Below are 21354 nucleotides of genomic sequence, written 5' to 3' on the forward strand. Positions count from 1 at the left end.
ATGGGCTACAAAATCAAATATGACAGTGACCCTGGATGTACTGGAACAACCTGTTCAGTTTTCCTCTCCATCACTAAGCTTGCTGATTTAATTCCTTCTGAATCCATAATTAAATAAAAGAATATCCAGGTTATCATTATTATCTTTCGAGAATGTTCTTTCCTTATGCAATAACTCCTATAATGATTCTACCAGAAATGGGGAAATATTCTAGGTTTATGAGAGACTATATGTAGAAAAAGAAAAATAACATCTCTAGGGGTTTTGCCAGTAACTTGAACAAGAGTAGAGCTAGGCTTATGCTGACTGTTTTTGAAAATTCCAGCTTTGATTTGTTAATGACCATTTATATGACAGACTACTGCAAGCCATTTATCTGCAGAAATGAATACTCAAAATAGAAGAAAACAGGACATAGCCAGGCAAACTGTGGTTTGTACCAGATCTTCATATTTGCAGAAAGACAGATATATAATATTGCTCAGTTTTTTCAGGAAAAACACTACTGAAGCATTTTTGCCAACCTCTTTGAGTTCATGTCAAAAAATAATACTGAAAACTGACCTTTGGGGATTTTCCTGGGTAGCATTTCACTGTCAGCCATGGCCTGAGTCAGCAAGGAACATGCAGGCCTACCTTTGAACATGTGAAAGTTAGTTATAGGAGTAATTTAGTGAATCAGGGTTCTTACAAGAGATAAGGGGAAATATTTCATAAAAGAGACTAAACTACAGGAAATCCTGGCAGAGTTACATCTGAAATGTCACATGGGCCCTCTCCCTACCCTCCCTTTAAAATGAATTCAATAGTTGTAGCAAAACTCTTCTTAATAAAAGTGGTGGTGCTTTGCTGGAAGATGGACTTAGCATGGTTGCTTACCAACCTGGTGGTAGATTTACATTTTGGTGGAGTCTGAAATCCAAGCAAAGCCTCCAGATATCAATAGAGAACAGATTAATGGAGATCTTTCCTCTGCTAACAGCTAGCTGAACTCATAATTTCCTGAATGCTGACAGGCACCACTCAGAGAAGCAGTCACCAAGACCTGCAAGGCAGATAAGAGTTTGCACATTTGCTGTGTCCTCATAAGACACTCATTCTCTAAAAATCAAACCTCCCCAGGGTGCCTCGAGTGGGACACTCAGGAGCTGTGATAGCTAAAGCTTTTATAAAACCTCTAGCCTGAACCTACAATGAATTAATCAAACACAAAACCAGATATTTCTAACAAAACCTTGCTTGTTCTGATGAAAGACAATATTTGTAATCACTGGTAAGAAGACCACATTTGGTTATTTTTTTCTAGTTCTTCCTCACCCCTTGAAGCAAGCTGAAATGACCTTCCAACAACAGTTTATTTCTCCTTGGCTAGATCTGAACAAAGGCTTTCTATTCACATGCATGTGAAGGAGAGTATGGATGCTTTAGTGGTAAAAACCCAAATCTCTCCTTTGAGCTTTGCAGGCTTTCTACTGCCCTCTCAAACACCATTCAAACAACTGTTTGTGTGTGGTGAGGAGTGTATACACCAGGGCAAGGGACTAAATTAATTTAGAGCCATCTGATGCATCCAACACACTTCCATTTAGCGGGCAGTTAGTCTGTATGGCCTCGCAGTATTTCTGGGAAATTGGCACTAGACATGGAATGTTCATGCAGGCAATGTGGAGAAGGTTTGGCTGGTCAAAACTGATGTCATTTCTGTTCCATTCCTCAAACTGACTTGAGCTTAGTTTCTATAGCTGGAGGACCTTGCTTCAGCTTTTGACCGAGGCTTCTTCAGAAGAAAATGTTTAAAGGGTGAAGGCAGATAAACTAATGCAGGAATTCCTTTCTCAGTAGTAACAACTTTGCCAGAAGAAAAGCCAGATAATTTTGTGGTGGAACAGTACATTTTTAATTAATGTTTAGTGAGTGTGTTGACAAACAAGGCTTTTCTGGTGTTTGAAGCAATCAGGTCTGCTCACAACAATTTTCAGAAGTACTTTTAGAGATGCCTCTGTGGCAAGGGCGCTTTTGCAGGTGTTGGGGAGCGTGCTGATGTCAGACGGGAAAATATGCAAATCTTCCTTTGTTTGCATGGCAGAACTTGAACAAAAGCTATCCTTGGCAGCCCCATTAAAGTGCATTAAGGGCTCTGATCCTTCTTTCACGCTAAAGTTGTCATTGTCCCAGGGCTCTGGGCGGGGCTCTAAGGGCTCTCCCTCAGCATGTCAGCCAGCAGAGTCCCATTCTCTGTGCAACTTCGGTCCTGCTGCAAATTGTGACATGGGACAAATCTGCATCTCTTGTGAGAAAACCTAACTACTGGTACTTGCCCTGGAAAAAGGAGGCTCTAGTAAATCTGCTCCAATTTCAGCATGGAACAGTAGGAGGAAATTAATTTATTCACTCATATCCAGTGCAAGAGAAGATTGTCCCTCTCTCACCAAGATGAAGTGTTGCCCCTACTCTGCCACATTTTCTGTAATCAATAGTTTTGCTTGTTCCAGAGTTACCTACCCAAGTCATTGCTAGATCAATAATTTGGAACTTTTCAGAAAACAACATTCTGGCTCTAGTAAAAAGCAATTGCAGTTATTTCTTCATGGGCCAGGTGATGTTGTTCATGTGCTACTTGTCTGGGTTTTTTTGTCTTCTCTATTAATGTCACAAGAGGAAAATTTCCATGCCCACCCAGACTAGTCTGGTGGGATACCCTGGGATAAGATCACATTAGAAACTTAACCAAAGCATCATTTCTCTTAGGAAAGGACAGATTTAGTGAACTGTAACACTCAAGTTCTTGGCTGTTGAAAGTTTTGCAAGTGTCTTGTTTTTCTAAGGGGCTGAAGCTTCCTGTCTTCTATGCAGTACTCACAGTCATGCACTCCTGAGAAATTAAAAGCATTTTGATTCCCTAAAACATCACCACTAATGATAAAATTCCTATTCAGCTGAAGAATTGTTCAACTTTCCCAAAATTTTACAATGCCCTGGTGTGTCCATGTTTTGAAAGACCCCAGACAGCTAAGGAAAGGCTCAAGATTTCAGAGTATCTCTATTTTGAAATGTCCAGCCTGAGGTCCAGTAAACCTTATCCTTGTAAGCACACAGGACCAGACTAAGTCTAAGTCTAACTTAGACCTAAGTCTGAGCTCAGACTAACGTCACAGGGAGCAGATGGTGGCCATCGGTTTCAAAAATTCAGGTAAAAAAAAATTCAAAAATTTCAGGCAGCTGAAATTGGCTTCTCAGAAACAGGTATTTCTAACACTACTTTTGAAAATACAGAATTCCTCATATGGAGAGATCAAGTGGTGAGCACGTGAGGCTGGAAGCCATTCCCACTCAATCCAGTCAGTTTCACAATGATAGGAATTTGGTTTTTAAGGCTTGATGTTTGTCAAGTTTGGGTCACCATCAGTTTGCACCATCTGGGGATGTAATACTTGGCAATGTTACCCATTGCCTCTTTCCACTCTGACACAATTTTGTCCTGGGAATGCAAGGGGCTTAACTACCTTGGGGTTTCTAAGGGCTGCAGCTAACTGAACATTCCTTGTGGCACTGAGTTGTATGGGAATTTAGCAAAGATCTCTTCTCAGGCAGCAGATCCCTTGTCTCAAGAAATCTTCTGATAAAATTGTCAAGCTGTGGACGTGCAGCTAAAGAGAACAACAGAGTTTGAAGGACCATTTAAAGAAATATTTTTCACAATTCCCAGTGCAGCTGGGATGATGACACATGCTCTGGTTCTAGCAATCTTGCCTGGCAGGCAAGGGCTAGGGCTTTATATGTAAATACAAATATATATTTACATATTTTCTAACATCTGTTATGAATTTGTTTTCCCTTCAGTTCTATTTAAAGTATGTCTTGTCATATTATCTCTGAGGCTTAAATTTGGAAGGGTTTCTTAATAAACTCTGTGTACTGCAGAGCCACAAGAAAAATTCTCCCTCCTCCACAGCTTTTCAGACAGTCCTTCTACAGTTATTCTTTCCTCATCTTTCTGAATGCATTAGCATCTCCCCAGCCTATGAAAGGAGCACAGTTTTCCCAGTGGATTCCTGCTGGGAAGAGTATAATCTCACCACCATCTTCCAGGGATTTATATTGGGTCAGTCTAACCCATTTGTCCTGGCAGCCCGGCTTTGTAATTGTCCCGCAGCTTGGCGCCTTTCAGAGAGCTCCCTGCTGTTGGCTTAGGGTCCCATCCATGGTTTCTGCATCCTGAAAGAAAAGCTGCCTGCTGCAAAGGACCAGTGCTGGAGCCACCACTTCAGCAATGGATCCCAACGGCCTCCAAGGCCGAGCGATGCCACAAGCAGGGTTGGAGCTGCAAAAGGAACTTAAGAGCAAAGTTCAACCCACCATCCTGACAGGAGATTGATGCAGTCTACGGAACAAAGCTAAACAGGACAGCAAGCAGGATTTGGACTACACGAGGGAGAGACACGCTTCGTGTTAAGTAAATAGGATAAAGTTAAAGGGGAAAGGGCAAAAAGGAAAATGTCAAGGCGGGTTGATGCCAACATTCCCACATGGTCTCTGACAGCAAAGGCTTCAGTGCAGGGTGCTCATTGTGAGACAAATTGGGCATGGATTTTCAGAGGTGCTCAGTGTCAAAAAAACTGAGTTCACACTGGCAGTCAAGATGCTTTGCTGAATGAAGAAATTGGGTGATGTCCTGACTCAGAAGTGTACCTATAGCCAGCACCAACAGCTGATTTCCTTATTTCGATAGCAGCCATCTACTAACTCCTTTGTGGCCCTGGGCCTGGTGCAATACTCAGCGTGAAGTTGAGTTGGGATGAAGAGTCTTCTGGAGATTTGTAAAATTGTCTTGTAAAATGCTTTTCCAAGGAACAATTAGGCATCAGTGCAAATAAATATAATTTCCTTAAAAGTTCGGGGCTCTGGATGGCCAGATGACACACAAATCAAAGGGTTTTCTGCACTGATAAAATTCCAGGAAATATGGGGCGGGGAGTAAGGAATAGAAAGAAATAGCCAGAAAAGAAATGCTCAGATCATCTGTCCAAAAAAGTTGCTTCTCCAACCAAATTACTCAGTCTTTTATGAGAAAGATGTCTTGGTTTGGCAAGGAGGAAAAAACAGCTCCACCAGACAAAAAAAGGCTCCAGCTGAATTCTAAATACCAGTAACACAGTATTAAGGAAACCCAGCTTGTTCTCTCCTGTGGTAAAATTTTCAGTTGAAACCCTGAAATTACTAACCCTCAAAACAGGTACCAGAGACCTTGGGCTGATGCTAGCAAGGATCAGAGTTTCTATTGGCTCAACAAAAGCATTCCTGCAGATTTGTCTCCAGAAGCAGCTCATTAAAATGTGCTGTGAATCACTGAGATAAATGTTGAATCAAACTGATAAGCCTCTTATATATACCAAATTTGCATGAGTATCAGACATCTCCCTTCATTAGGCTAGTTACTACTTACCCTGTAGCTGTAACTGAGGCTCTGCTGTTGCAAAGTTTTACTGCACACACTTTGCAGTCAATAACAAATTTATCTGCAAATTCATTTGTCTGCAGTAACTAAAAATGCTCTCCTCTTGCTTCCTTGCTCCTGTCTTGCCCAAACCATAAAAACTATTTCTGAGAACCACCAGAATGCCTATGCAATAAACATAAAAGAAGACCAGGTCTGTCAACAGATGTACTACGTGGCTTCAGCTAAGGCATATTGCTCTGCACTTATCTTCTGTAATAAATAGGAAAATTAAGACTATGAGCTCCCACCCCAGAGCTGTGCACTATCAGAGCTGTACAAACATGTACATAATTACTCCTCAGAGCTTGCCACAAATGTGCAGCATGCCCAGCCATCCATAACTTTCTAAAAGTCATTATTTTGAAAATAAAACAAATAGTTTGCCCTCAGCTTCACTTTTTAACTAGTGTGTTTAAAAAAAAAAAAAAAAAAAAAAAAAGTTGTTTCATAATTGCTATTACAGAAGAGACTTGCAGTATATTTTCCACCAGCAGCACAATTAGACCTTATTCACCTCAGGTGCAAGAACAGGTCTGCTGACTTTGACTATACACCTCATAATTCCTGACTCAATTAGCACACAGCAGATAATCATTCCTTTTGTAATGTATTAACGCCTGCTTACCCTTCTGCATTATTGGTTTCTTCCCTTTATTCCCACTGGGTTTCAAGCGGTCATAATCTTAGCAGCTACAGCCATGGCTTCTGGTTTTAGAAACGCTCAAGAGAGAGATGAATTGAACAATTACAGCCTTTTTTTTTTTTTCTCATAATATCCAAACCTCAGATCCTAATACAAACTGCCTGTAATTTAAAAAAGCAGAATATACGCCACAGGTATCTTGGCTGGCTGCATCAAGGGTGAAGCTTAATTGTGTCTTGCTCAGAGCCAATACGAAGACATTGCCAACCATTTTCTTTATTTTAACAAGTCCCCAGCACACACAGCATACCTAACACCAAGCTTCTCTTGATGCCCACCTGTTTTTCAAGAAAAGCAATCTAAAGCCTTCTGATGATCATGGGGATTCAAAAAAAAATGAAAACTGACTCCCCTTTTTCCCCTCTCACCAATTTCTGTCTGTTCAAAGCCATCTGACCAAAATCAACACAAACTCGACAGCAGTGCATGGCCATCAATTTTTTTGATGAAATTACTGCTCAAACCCTCTAAATTTTACCAACAAAAACATTGTCAATAAACTATCCCTTTCCCAGATGTGGAGAATGGACCATGACCATCTGTCTCTGAGCTACAAATGAGTTGTGCTGTGTCCACTCAGCGAGCTCTGTCTCACCTACAGCACACCTGGCCCACAAACCTCATTTATCTTCAACAGAAAACCCCCAGCCAGCTGTTCTCCACCTAACTTTTCTAGAGCTGAAGACTCTGTCTGCTTTGCAGTGTCAAATGTTTCACAGCAAGGGAATCTCTGTGGCCACCCACGTTATATTCAAATGCACAAATGAGCCAAGGAGGTTTGCATAAACAACTTGGTACAAAGTGCTGAGATGCTGCTGTATTTCTGCATGACAAGTTCATTACCATTTGGCATTGGCTCATGTTGATGTACAGTGAAAAAGAAAAGGGGGAGAGAGACTCTTCACAGTTACATTAATTTCATTTTATTTAATAAAAAACAGTATCAGATTAAAAATACAAACACTTCGGGTGATTATCCAGCGTTTTTCCCTGTGTGCCTTGTAGAGCTCAAACCAACCAAGGATTGGGAGAAAAAACCAAAAAAAACCAAAAAATTACACCAAACAATTTTGGCCGGAGCTGTAAAATAATGTTGCACCAATTAAATTACACCAAATATATTATTATAACTTTGAAATGGCTTTCAGACCAATAAATAAAAAAAAAGACAAATTCAAATAAAAAAGTTGACTTTGTATTACAAAAAAAAAATTAAATAAGAATCACAACACTAATAGTAACAATGTGCAGTCAAGTTTTTTTTTTCTTCTCTTCTAGGAATGATAACATGCCAGTAAACATGTAACATGCCAGTAACATGCCAGTAAATCCCTACATAACATTTCCAGTTTGGCAGCAAGCAGTCACTCACTCATTCACATTTGTACACAAGGAAGCAGGCCTGGGCAAAAGCCTCAGAGATAGGAGCCTTCAGAGTGCTCCTCACTTCCCTGCCACGGCCGGCTGAGCTCCCTTCCCTTCATCCTGAAACCTCTATAAATCCACTCAAGGTTTAGTGCCAGATGTGCAGGGAAGGTGTGATGCTCCAGGCTCAACAGGACAGCACTGACTCACACCAGCTGAGGATGCAGCTCTTACACCCCAGGGCAGGAGCTGAAAGCCATGGCTGCAAGGCACATCCACCCTTGTTTCAGAAAGGCAATGGAGACTGCTGTTGAGCTGTTTTAAAATGCACCACAGCAAACCTGTTAATTCAACACACTGCATAAGGGGGTGCTGGTCTGGGATGGGGTAACAGAGCACATGCAGGGCTTGTGAGACAAGATGAGATGTCTGAATATCATACAGAGAGGTACACATCTGTAGAGAAGTGACCTGCAGTTGCCCTTCCTGAGCAAACAACAGTGAGCCAGATTTCACTTGACCACCTGAGAGTACGTCTCTCAGAGATTTCATGGTATTGACGCTGTTTATTTCAGAGTCAAATTTGGTCCAGTGTAAGTGAGCAAGTAAAAAGTAAAGGTTCTCCACAGAGGCAGATTAACTGATTTAGGAAACTCAAGCTGGTTCATTGTTGTGCTAGGTAGCCCACTTGATTTTTAGGAGGAACCAGCAGACTTAAGTACCATGACACACTGAGTAAGAGGAATATGCAAGTGAAATAGCTCCCTGTCCCAGATGCCAACGATATATGGACTTATCCCCGATTCCCAAGGAATCCCCAGGGGAAATCCATTCGGTTTCTGCACCATCTCTAGGATTTGGGACACAGTGGGTCAAACTCTGCTTTCAGTTCCAGTTACAGGTCAGGAATGAGACCAGAACTTTCCCCATGCCCCTCTGCTCTGGGTATGAGTGTGGATACAAGTTTTGCAGCTGTGGATCATTTTGACATCATCGGCTGAAACGTGTGATCGAATCACACCACTGCACCTCCAAGAAAGCCAGGGGCTATGTGCTCATGGAAATGAGACTGAAATGGGCCTGAAGATTCCAGTTTGCCCAGGCCTGTCAAACACACAGTGCCTTTCTGACATAGGCTTACATTCAGGTAATCCAGTAGACCCATGTGGTACCTTTATGGGAGTTGAAGCCTTCGGTCTGGATAGCTGGATATGTCTGTGAACACAAACAACATATCCTTTTTTTTTTTCAAACTGGTATCATTGCACACTCAGTACCAGCTACACTAAATAGAGGCAGGCCCACAACTTTATGCTAACTAACTCTGTTATTAAATCTACCGTTATCATTTCATCACTCAATTCTTTCTGCTCCATTACCACCAACCTAGAAACATTTTCATTTGCAGAAAGGCATCTTCCCACTAACTTTCTGACCTCTATCCATTTCCTACATTCCACAACCTTTTCCTTACCTAACATTCTGATTGCAAACTACTGTTACCCCCTAATACTACAAGCTAGCAGCAAGGTGGCACCATTTGCTGACAGTGACTGAACTCTAGACTGGAGGGTCAGTTAACCCTTGAGAATCTTTGTCAGATCCATCTTTGTCTGGGCACTCATTTGGCTGGCCATTTTGAAAGAGTCACAGATTGAACATATGGGTTGAAATGCCTTAGAAATTCACTTAGCTGCTGGTAACACACATTCCTTCCAGTTGCCATTATCATTTCTGTGGTTCTGTTCTTGCTGGTAGTTGGAAACAATTTTAGAACTTTCTACTCACTGAAGAGCAATGGCTATGGACACTATGGGAGGTTCAGGTATGAATACCTGTTCCATTGCTTGTCCACAAACACCTCATGAAGTTTTTCTGGGGCAAGTCTCTCAGATTATCTTAGAAGATGTTCAGAACTTCTCAGGTCACTCTAGTGGAAAGGACCATGGTGACCACCTAGCCAGATGTCATGCACAATGCAAGCCAAAGATTCCCACTGTGCAATCACTGTACCCAGACAAATAACTTCAGAGGGAAATAAAGCCTCTTGTTCTAAAAGGCATCCAAATCTGACTTGAAGAATTCAGTTAATCTCTTAATAAAGCTTACCTAATATTAATTACAAACTTCTCAAATCATGTGTCCCTCACTTCCAGTTTTAATTCTGACTAGCTTTGACTTTGAGCCATCAAATCTTGATGCTTGTCTGCTAGCTTCTGATGTGCTTTCGTCACAGATACAAAGACCAAAGGTTCTTCTCTGGTCAGGTACGTAATATTTTGAGGACACAAAATTAGAGAAGTGTGAGATGGCTTTGGGGCAACTTTACTTGGAGTTCAGCTAAGTAGGTACAGTCAGCTCCTCTGAATCAAAACCTACCATTGTCAGCAAATCAGTGACCTGGCTTACTCCATCATAAAGGTACACAGAATAACTCCCTTCCCTCCCTTTTCCATCTTCCCTCTGCTAGTTGAGCTTGTTGCAGATCTCTAGGGCTTTCTTGTAGACCTGAGTCACATCATCCATGTCTGTGAGAAGAGAAAAACTGCTGTCCCCCAGACGGTTGCGGTATCGCTTTAGATACTGTGGCCGTGGGCGGTTCTGAAGTCCTTCAAAGTCTTGGATCTGGAGGAAATTTTCAGCAGAGACACAGCTCCGTATTCTCTGCCTGTTTGGCCTGTTCTCTTGCAAATCCAGCAAATCAAATGAGTCACTGGACAAAATACTATCATCACTAATTACGCTGGAAGGGCGACTGTAACTTCGAGGTAATGCATCCCCAGGCAAGACCATTTCTTCCATGGCCTCCAGCGTTGGTGTGTCAGGGCTAATCAAAGCAGGTTCAGTGCTGTTGCTAGAATACTTGCTGTTATGTTTCAAGATGCCCTTACGCCTGCAGGAATGGCTGTAAGACCCATTTCTGGATGGCTCTGCGACCCCTGGAGAAGTGTCACTGTTCACTGTCTCATCATTATTGTCCAAGAGTTCAGAAGATTCGCTTCTTTCTGGAGAGGAGTAATAGCCAGACTCCCTCTGCTGAGTCTTCTTTAAGATTCCTTTTTTTGGCATTAGGGAAGACTGCTTAGTGCCATATTTACCAGCTACCTCTCCCTCCACAACACTTTTAATGGCCACACCAGTCCTGCACAACTCTTGCTCCAGCTTAAAAGCAGAGGGTAACACTGGGCTGACAACTCCTTCAATGAAACCTGCACTGTGAGAGCGATGTTCACTGTTGCTCCTTTTCTTCAGGATGCCTTTGGGTCTCTTGGAGGTCAGTCTGGTTGCATTTTCAGCTCCTCCTTCCTGGATGGACTGTGAAATGTCATTTTCCTTTTTTGATTTTTTCAGAGACCTTTGTCTCTCTAGTGTGACTTCAGGACCTTTGGGCTTAGAAAGGCACTTGATTTTGGTATCAGTCTCTGGTTGGAGGCCAGTAGAACGGTGATGCCAATCAATGAACCTTGCCAGCAGTGGGGACTCAGATTCCCTCATGGCATCACAGTCACAGACACTGCTCTTGTAGCCCCAGTTAACCCACCAGTGGTTGGCAATGTCTTCAATTGTTGCTCGGCGTTCAGGGTTCACCATCAGCATCCACCTGATAAGACCACGAGCATCTATGGATGAAGAATGGCACATAACATTTTTAGAACATGGACATTCTTCGGTTTGTCAGCTTAAATTTAAAGTGTAAAGACAATCAAATGAGCAAAAATAATGCTCCATACTACAGAGAAAGTGAAAGGGAGCAAGGCTTTGACCATCAGTCAATGATGGAAAATGCCTCTGAGCACTACTTTTTATCAGAAGAATATGATTCACTCTGGAAAGTGTACACTGGGCTATCCAATAAATTCATGTTTGTACTGGAATTAGACAGTGAAGAGTGCTGTATTACTGAATGAAGTCACCAATCTATTGACTCTAATGACAAAACTTAGAGGAAAATAAAACAGAATTGGGATATTTTAAATGATCTACACATTATCGCTTCTGTATTTACTTTTTTTATTACTTTTTCCATAAACAATGTAGTCTTCTGTACATGGTAAAGGTTTATTTTCATACAAAGAGAGAGAAGACAGAAAACCAAATGGAATGGCAAGCAACTGACACAAGATAAATATTCATTTAAATATAATATTTGCCTAGATATTTAAGGCTGGAAGGAGTCATTATAATCAATGAGTCAGACTTAGCTGCTACTTTTCTGTCAGGTGACTGCTTAATGTGCTATCCTACAAGCCAATGTGAACACAGTGGCATTAATCCAGATTTTGGCCTGCCTTCTTTATAAGAGACTGTGTTGCTCTGACCATTCACCTTCTCTCTGCTTGTGATAGCCCACTGTGTAGCCTGTCTGAACAATTCCACTTGCAATAGCTAACAGACCTTCTACTGACACAGATCTGCTTAAAAGAGCCCATTACAGCTCCCCAAGGCAACAAAATCTGTCTGCTACAAAACTTTAATTTCAAAAGGGCTTTTGGAAAGTGCTGTACCTAGATGGAAATTTATAGCAGATGAGCTCAGTAGGAGAATGAGATATTTTTTTTGATGCGCATCATTCTAATATGACACTGTAACATGCTGGAAGGGGCCGAACAAAGGGCTCCATTCTGAACTGCTGTCAGCTCAGTACATGGCTCTCCCTCCTTTATCATACCTGAGGTCTGTGTTGGCTCACGATATTCTCCACTGCTGATCTGCCTGATGAGATTTTTATGATCAAAGCCATCAAAGGGCATCGTTCCATAAACCAGAGTGTAAAGCAATACACCAAGGGCCCAGCTGTCAACCTGAAATACAGACACAACGCGTGTGAAGCCCAGGAAAGTTGACCCTTGCCTTTCTCCATGCCATTAGCACCAGACGAGCAGCATCATGTCCAGCTGCACCTACTGCTAGGCAAACGGTATCTAACATCTCACTAGCTACCCACAGTCAATGTAAACAGAAGTGAAGCAGCTTAAGCACTTCAAATACAGGACAAACCCAAGTGAACTCACGTGTAGAGTAAGATTTGCATTAAGACTACCCCTCAAGAACATTATCATCAAAGACATCCCCATACCACCACAGAAAAACTGACCCTTCTTACCTCTGGGCCTCTGTAAGGCCGTCCATTAACTATTTCAGGGGAAGCATACAGTGGGCTTCCACAAAAGGTCTGCAGAAACTTGTCTTTATGATAAAGGTTGGAGAGTCCAAAATCAGCAATCTGCAAATAGAATTGCACAAGGCATTTGTAGTATTAATGATTTCTTAAAGTAATAAAAAATCCTTTATCTGGAAAGACTCAGCTATATTTGTCTCTACCACAGGGCAAGGAACTCAATATGGATTTTACTTTTCTCTCTAAAGATCCCCCAGAGAAAAAGGGTTCCCAGGTTAAGTCCTTCTGATTAGGAACAAGGATGCTTTGAGGTCCATTCACAGACAAGCCACCAACTGCACAACCATGAGCTGGTAATTTTATCCTGGATGAATTGCATATGCTTGCAAAGACAATCTCATACTGGGAAGCCTGCTGTCCACTGACTGCTCTTCATCTTGTATAGTCATTAGTACCAGAGGAAAGCAAGCAGAAAGTACCACCCTTCTTATCACACACATGCAAGCCAAAAGCCATAACCTTTAAAATCAACAGGAGGAGGGAGGCAGGAGTGTTGCAGGAAGCTAACCATTACTGAAGAAAGTGATTTTTTAGATCAGCTGGAATGTAGCTACGCCTGAACAAGGGGCAAAGTGAGGCAGTCACTCACTCCTCCAGATTCAGGGACTTTGGGCTGAGGAATCTGAGCTGTTAAGCCCATGAGATGTCTATCACAAGATAATAAACACAAGTCTGGTTCCTAACTAGAAACAATGGGCCCAAATCCGGCTTTCCCAACTCAAACAAAACTTCCCTTGGGACTGTTGGGAATTTTGCCCATGTAGGAATTGCAGGATCAGGTCCAAATATTTTGTTTACTTCAATTCTCTGTTCTTGTTCTTACAAAACAAAAGCTGAGGACAGCAACACTAAATACTCCCACAACCTCTGCATTTTCTTTGTTTCTCTAGCACAAGGCAACACATCTCATTTTCATCTTGATCAAAACCCAAATGTTTCTGCTTCCCAGAGATACTTGTATTACTGCCTACAATCAACATAATGCCTACATAAAAGACATAAAGCACAGGCATAAAAAAGGTATTGTAGATATAAAAAACAGGAGTTTTCTCTGGGGGTTTTCTTCACCTTATTCATGTCTTTTCTACATGAAAGAAATTAAATCCCAGGAATTTTCACAAGAGAAAATTCAAGAAAACACAAAGTGAGTGGGAAAGAAAAGGATTTGCCAGCACCATCATTCACTCTTGGCTTTCTAAAATGTGTATCATCAATGCCTCTAATACCTGTTGAATTACAATGTTCAGTGAACTCTTGGAAGAGGTAAAGTCTTTGTCTCTACTACCTCAACTGGTACAGCTACACTGAAAAATGACACAGTTGAGACCAAAACAGGAACATGTATATGCTTTCTAAACAGATATAAATATAGTTGATAGATACTTTCATGTTAGAAATGCAGAATTTTTTAATATATCCTTTTTACACAATTTTTAAAGTCACAAGTCAGATATGAGATTCCATGCTTCACTCTTCCTCATTTTGATGTTCTGCTTGTGCAGGTGTTTCACTGACAATCTGTATTCATTCTGCTCAAAGAGCAGCTGATTTCTGTTCATTAATTTTAAGTCATCTCACCATCTTCATTCATAGATTGAATTCACTCAGTCCCTCAGACAGTGTATTATCAACCCACAGCAGAAAATTCAACCCTTAAATAAATGCGGTTTGTAAAACCTTCATTGTATGGTTGGAATGTCATTGAAAACAGCTGGTGTAGAATTGCAGTCTGCAAACATATTCTCATGGCTCAGATTGCACTTAATTGCCTTAAATTCCACCTTCTTATCAAGTCACTCTGCCTGGCTTGCAGGAAGTTGGTTTTAAGCCTTATGAAGTGTGCCCTGTCAATCAGGGAAAGAATGGGATCATTTCAGTGTTAAAAATTTGTGCTAGTCATTGATTTTTATTTTAGTTCAGGATGCAACTAAGACAAGGACAAACACTGCACAGTGTGATTCCTTATGAAAATACATTCCCTTAACACCATGGAATGTATAAAATGCATGTGGATGTGCATGAATATATATATATCTATAGGAATACACATACCATTGTTCACTCTAAGAAACTCTCAGACTTGGGCATTCATGTTTTCATTCTGACCATTCAGGAAAAGAGTATTTATGTTACAGTCCACTCCCATGCTCACAGACTGATGTTTATCAGCTTTTCCCATTAAAAGTGTCATGCCCCCCAAAACAAGTTTAATAGAAGCCAACATTACTTCATGTTCTTGGCACTTAAATGGAACTAAGGCATCAAGTCAAAAAAACTTCCTAAACTGGGAGGAGCAGAAAAGTGTACTTTTATTCCCCTTGCTTCAGGAATGTATGTTCCATATTTACTGTTAGCTATGATAAACCAGATGTAAGTTATTGTTGAAGTGTGGAATATAAATTCCACAGAGTTCACACTCATGGATATTGTCAGTTTTATCCCACTTAAGAATCTGTCTCTCTGCACTGCAGATAGAGAAATAATTAGGTCTCTTAAAGCAAATGAAAAGTACGTGCAGTTGGTGAGCCTTCCAGCAAAGTAAATCCCAATTCCATATACTTAGTCTGTATATATGAAACCCTCATGGGTTTTTAGTGGTTAGTCTGATTGGTGTCCCCTTACCAGCCTGAGAGAATGTGCAGTTAGCAGGATTATGTTACTGTTATACTTGCATTGTTCTACTCTTCTATCACTTTGGGGTTGATCATACCATTTACGTCAACCTTTGCTAGACATCTCTTTTAGCTACAATTCCCAGCCCAGGAACCATTCACATCCCTACTGTGAACAAGGATGTTCAGTCTCACAAGTGTTTAAAGCTCATTTGATTCATTTATGTCTGCTGCATTTAGTGGTTTTCAGTAAAAGTCTACAGAAAATAGTACTGCATAAAACAAGTCTATGAAAAACCTAATAATACACCACAGATTGGATCACCTTTTTCCTCTCATTGCACTCCACCTCTGGCCTGTGGATAGGCAGAACGCTTCAAAATGTGTAATTTTTTGTTGCTTCCAGACTCTGGTGTTTCCTTGTTGCTATATTCTAACACACGACTGCTTCCAGAGATTTTTACTCATCATCACAACTCTTAAAAACAAAAAAAACCCACCCTTTGTATGTCTCCATACACTCCTTAATGACCTTCATTTAATTATCTAAAGCTTAAGAATGGTTTCCAAGTTAGTGTAGTAACAAGTAAAATGGCCTGGGGCCCTTTTAGGCCAAATAATATTTTCTAATGGATTACTTGTCCTCTTTATTTCCTGTTTTAAAAGTATTGTTTAAGCTGCTATACAGGGATCCATTTTTACATCGTCTTATTTTTTCTTCACATTATTATGACATGTTTTTGTAAATCATAATGCATAGATCGCTGGCTTCATCAGAAACATGTATTTAATTGCACATTGCACCCAAGAACAAAGAAATTCCTTTAATTTTCTCATTCTTAAAATCAAACTGCCAATTTTGTGTTTGTAATCCACTGAATGAAATGTAAATACTAGGAAAGTACAGATAAGACTATCAATCCATTTCTAGAAAATGCCTTCCCCTGGGTATTTGAAGCCTTCAGTCGATACCAAACCCCAAACCGCATTTTTTTCTGCCTGAACAAACCACATGTAAATACTCTCAGAGTGAGGACCTGATAAATTTACTCCTAATAAATAATTTACAGTTCCATATGTGTTTCCTTGCCAACAGTTACTGTTTAGTGAAACAAAGAAAAAGTGGGAAGTAAAATTCTGTGCAAGTAACACAGAAACCACAGCAACATATTCAAAGCTTCAGCATCAGGGAAATAGTGGCTGTAGGCTTAACAGCAAGTATTCAAAGCTGACCTCAGTCACAGAGAGCACAGAGATAAAGGAAAGCCATACCAAAAGACACCTCTTGAAGCAATTCAAATTCAAACACTGTTGACTGTAAGATGTATGAAATATCACTACCTTCCTGAGTTCAGTCTGTTTTTCAGTTTCATGAGACCCTTTGCAGAAGTAGTGCCTAGGGGACAGCAAAGAAGCCACTTGTCCATGCCAAGGCAGCCTTGCCTGCTCAGAGGCCTTAACATTGAAAAGATGTAGCTGAGGAAAGCCTGGAAATATGAAAAATACCTACAGCAGCTTAAACACAGCACAAGTCAGGAAAGGGAAACCCTCAAGAAAAAGATGCCCAAATGACTGGAAGGTATGTGAGGAGGTAGAGCTACCTGAAATTCTTCCACAGCAGTGCCACTTGCTATGGCAACTGAAACGCATCTGTGGTTCTGAAGCTCCTGGCTCAGCTCCAAGGGTGGACCAAACAAAGCTACCTGTCCTTGCCCCATCCTTCCGCTCTACCTGCAGGAGAACGACTCCCATAAAGGAGAGAGAGGCAGGAGTGGAGCCGTCTGACAAAGCTCAGCTCCCCAGAGGCTTGAGAAACTGATTGGTTTTGCAGATGAGGACCACAGCGCAGAGATCCAGCCCTCCACAGCTAGCAAATTCCACAAATTCCTCTTTTCTCTCAAGAATTCTCTTATTAGCTGGGAAGATAGTTTGGCGTGTAATGTGGAAAGAAAGGTCATCCTGCCTGCGGAAGCCTGACTTGTATACAATGTCCCAGAAAGGCTACTTTTTGTTTTCAGCGCTGCTGAGAACGGCTCTGGCTGCTGCAGACAGCGTCCCTGTAGGAACAGGAGAGGGGAGGCCTGCTCCAACGCTGGATGCTAACAGCAAAACATCCAAATATTGCATTGGATGGGCCTTCTATAAAAGACTATTTTTGGAAACCACATATTTATGTGCCTTTAATCCACTAGTTGATCCAAGTTAGCTTCTGTCATCAGCATTACACAGATGGCAGCTACCACATGTTACTTTCCATTTCCATTGCGCATCAGCTCGAAATGAAGACAATCTCTCCAGTGTGAAGCACAGAAGGCAGTGCCTGCAGCCCCAGGGCTTTCAGGGGAGACAAAAGGAAGATCCAGGCTATTTAGATAACGGGCTATGCAAGTAGCTCCTTGATTACTTTTTTAATTAAATAAGGATGCTCAAGTGTCAGCAGAAACTCTTTGGTGTTCCTCCCTCTGCTTGGTTGCCTGTGGATGTTACACCCAGCTACCCAAGGAGGAACAAAGTTGAAAGTGAAACAGGTTCAGCCACCTGGAAATTACACTTATTTTATAGAGGAATATAGATAGGATGTATATAGGAAATTACTCTGGAAATTAAATCTCTGCATTAATTAACTTTGTGCTATAGCTATAAACAACAGAAGAAAAAGACAGGAAAAAGGTCATTCCCATGCTTTCACTGGAGTGAAATGGCATGGAAATGACATCACTGACATCACTATCCAAAGTATACGTTTGTGTCTGAAGTTCCAAGGCCATTTCCTAATGAAGCACATGTGCTTTACTAGGTTTATTTTGAAACTCTATTTGCTTATTTTCCAGCCATGATCAAAAGAACATTCAGACTGTTCTGTAGGAGGCACTTGAACCCTGTAGACCAGAACAGTTTTTTCCTAGCCCCAGAAGCAGCCAGCAATAATATCATTTGTACAATAAGCCTGATTGCACAAAATGCTCTGCTCTTTTCTACCAGTGGGCAGATACTGCATTGGGAATCGTCACCTTTGCATGGCAGGACAGGGCTTTCTCCTCCAAAGGATGCGAAGCTTCATTTAGTGTGTATAACTGGGAATCAGTGGTGTCTTCCCCCAACATCCAAACCTCTGAGCCTCTTGCCAGATGCTGTTGCTTAGTAGCTGTTACCATAACAATGGCTCTTCTAATACCTTGGGTAAAAACGTTATAAAACATGCAAATCCATTCTGAGAAGCTGAGAAAAAGAATCCTACCTTAATATTAAAATTGTCATCAAGAAGAATGTTTTCCAATTTTAGGTCCCTGTGGACAACACCATTCTGAAACAAGGAAGGGAAAAACAGGGAAGAGCATGAGAAATATTGGGAAAATTAAAGGTGAGCTAGCAGGGTGGTCTTTGCATCTACATTTCAGGGCTGATGTCACTGTCATAACACTCATGGCCCAGTGACTAGTGGCAGGCACTGTATTAGTCACTTGGTGTGTGGTTAAGGCAAGAATGACTGGAATCTGTCCTCCCACAAAGACTCTAAAACAGCAGGGGCGTGGGGGGGCAGAGGGCTGGGGGTGTGTTTTCGGAACTTAATTTCATCCTGGATTCTACCCCCACTGCAGGAAAGCAGGATATTCTTCCCAGGCACCAGAAACCAGTATCTGTCAACGACGTTAGCCCCTACAAAAGCGCTCATTCCTCCAATGAGCAGCCACGTGGATCGGGGGAGTTATAATCCCAAAGGATTGTAAATGTTAGGGATGGAAGCAAACAGACTGGGTCCAGGTCAGAGCCTTCTTTACAGAAACTTGGGAAAATTAACTGCAACAGGAATGGCATTGCAGCTTTTCAGCACTATGCAGTGAGGACTTTGAGAAACCCCCTTTTTATCAGAATTCAAGTAAAGACTTAAGTGTTTTAAGAATTCAAATTAAAATTATCTCAGCTGCTCATTGCCTTTAGCTTCATACAAGTTTTGGCTCTATACAGTTCTATAAACAGGGATATGCTCTATAAACAGGGATAAAGGTCTATGATGACAGCCAGTCAGTTACCTTAGGTTTAATTGCTTGACTTGTCATTCCAAGTGGGTACCATGATGGATAAGGTCGTTAGCAAATGGTATCTTTCCCGCTACATCTGGTAAAGTTACTTTTACCTATCCAGAATGAGATATGTACTAAAGCTCATACATGAACCTCATAGCTATCTCTTGGCTTTTTCTTTCATGTATTATATCTCCTGTTCTAAAGTTGTTTACTAGCATATTCAAATTGCAAACTAACATTTATTTGAATGCATTAATACTAATACTGTACAGGATAGCATGTATGGGATGCCTTCTCTAGCTGATGTTTTAATTTTTGAGTTTTTAATGTCAGGAGAATTATTTAAAGGCAAAAATGCAAGGTACATTTAAAGTAAGGGTGTGTCTGGCATCTGCCATTACACAGGAAAGCATCATTAGTCTTTAAAAAAAGGCATTAGTTCAGTGTAGCACTTTTAATGAAGCTCTCCTGTTGTACTGATAAAATCATATGCTCTGATAATAATGAATGGTGTTACCTCAGACATGCTTTGAAATATATGTCAGTAATCAGCCTTGAAACGGCATTTTTTACTATGAAATCCTTTGCTCACCTTGTGGCAGTAATGCACAGCAGAGACTATTTGTCGGAAGAAGTGTCTTGTCTCTCTTTCGCTTAATCGCCGCCTCTCACTGATGTAATCGTACAACTCTCCTTTACTTGCATACTCCATGATGATCACAATCTTATCTTTATTTTCAAACACTGCACAGAAGAAAAGAAAAAACACCACAGTTGATTCCATACATCTGAAAGTGACACTTTAAAGAGTGAAGAAGACTCAAGGATGTCTGATCACATCCTAGACCACCAGTGTGGGCTGGAAAGATGTACTAACAATCCCACTGCAAAAAGCAAATTCCAAAGCTATTTTTTACCAGAGGAAGATTACAACATCTCAGACTAAGAGAAGGAAGCTGAGGTTATCCTCTCTTTCATATGGCTACATGAACCTCTTTGTCTCAAATAATATGGGGTCACAAGGTGGCAAAGTCATCCTAGTGAGGTGGACACTTGTGCCAGTAACACATGAATACCAGCTCCTGCTCCAGGACGGAATTCCTTGTACAAGTAGCCTACTTGAGGCCAGAGGACAGAAGCAAAGAGGAGCCCTCATATAATTTGGAAAGGGTTCATAGAAGGCAAAATAAATTCTTGTCTTCAGTGACTGATACAGGACTGCCATTTGGCTTACAATGACTGTTGGTTGGCTTTCACCTATCGCCAAAATCCAATAAGGGAATTGATAGATGTGTCCTCCTCCATCCCAACTCTGTGTGACAGCATGGCAGGCATGGACACCTGAGACTGCTGCGGCTGCAGTGCCTCCAGAGCTGTACAGCTCTTGTCAGCGTGGCTCTGTACCCCATCTCATGCAACCAACTCTTCCTCAAGCTTCCTTATCTCCTGTCCCTACCACATGTCACAGATTGCATGCTGTAATCCTCCGCTGCTTGCGCAGAGCCGGCAGCAATGCACAACGGCAGCCTAAGCAGAGCAAGGAAAATCCATCTCATATCTGCCACAGCCTGACCCTTCTTTGGGGCTGAGAGTACGCTGTGTCACATGCTGTCAAGGACTTCACTGTGAGTGACAGATAACTAATATTCAATCTAGTAAAGCAGGCTGTTAATAGCCTGGAATTGCTGGCTGCTAAATAGTTCTTCTCTTTTGTCAGCGAAAATCCACTGCAACCCACTGGAAACTTCCTGCACCTGCCACAAATAACCACTGCTATATGAAAACATGGTGATTTTTCTTTTCTTTTTCTATCCTTTTCTTTTTATCTAGAAGATATTCTACCTTTTTTCTTTTTATCCTTTTTATCTTTTTATCGATTTTCTATCTTTAAGCACTGGTCATACAGGCAGCAAGGCATATACAAATTCATGAGGTTAAAGGGTTTATTACAAATAGATGCTAGTTTTGACCAG

The 21354-nt window shown here is 41.2% G+C and overlaps 1 protein-coding gene across 1 annotated transcript in view; it reads right to left on the reverse strand.

The window, feature by feature from the left end:
* Positions 1–7100: 7100 nt before the first annotated feature.
* Positions 7101–21354, reverse strand: part of NUAK1 (NUAK family kinase 1) — a 46560-nt gene continuing 32306 nt past the window's right edge. The window contains exons 3-7 of the mRNA XM_005527529.3: positions 19974–20125; positions 18595–18660; positions 12670–12789; positions 12235–12367; positions 7101–11185 (exon numbers count right to left, since the gene is read on the reverse strand). Of these exons, the coding sequence (XP_005527586.3) occupies positions 10032–11185; positions 12235–12367; positions 12670–12789; positions 18595–18660; positions 19974–20125 (1625 nt within the window). The 3' untranslated portion in view covers positions 7101–10031. The remainder of the gene's footprint in view (positions 11186–12234; positions 12368–12669; positions 12790–18594; positions 18661–19973; positions 20126–21354) is intronic.

The sequence above is a fragment of the Pseudopodoces humilis genome, chromosome 5 (genome assembly GCF_049639895.1).
Source record: "Pseudopodoces humilis isolate 2021_Gansu_Grassland_sample_001 chromosome 5, ASM4963989v1, whole genome shotgun sequence".
NCBI lineage: Eukaryota > Metazoa > Chordata > Aves > Passeriformes > Paridae > Pseudopodoces > Pseudopodoces humilis.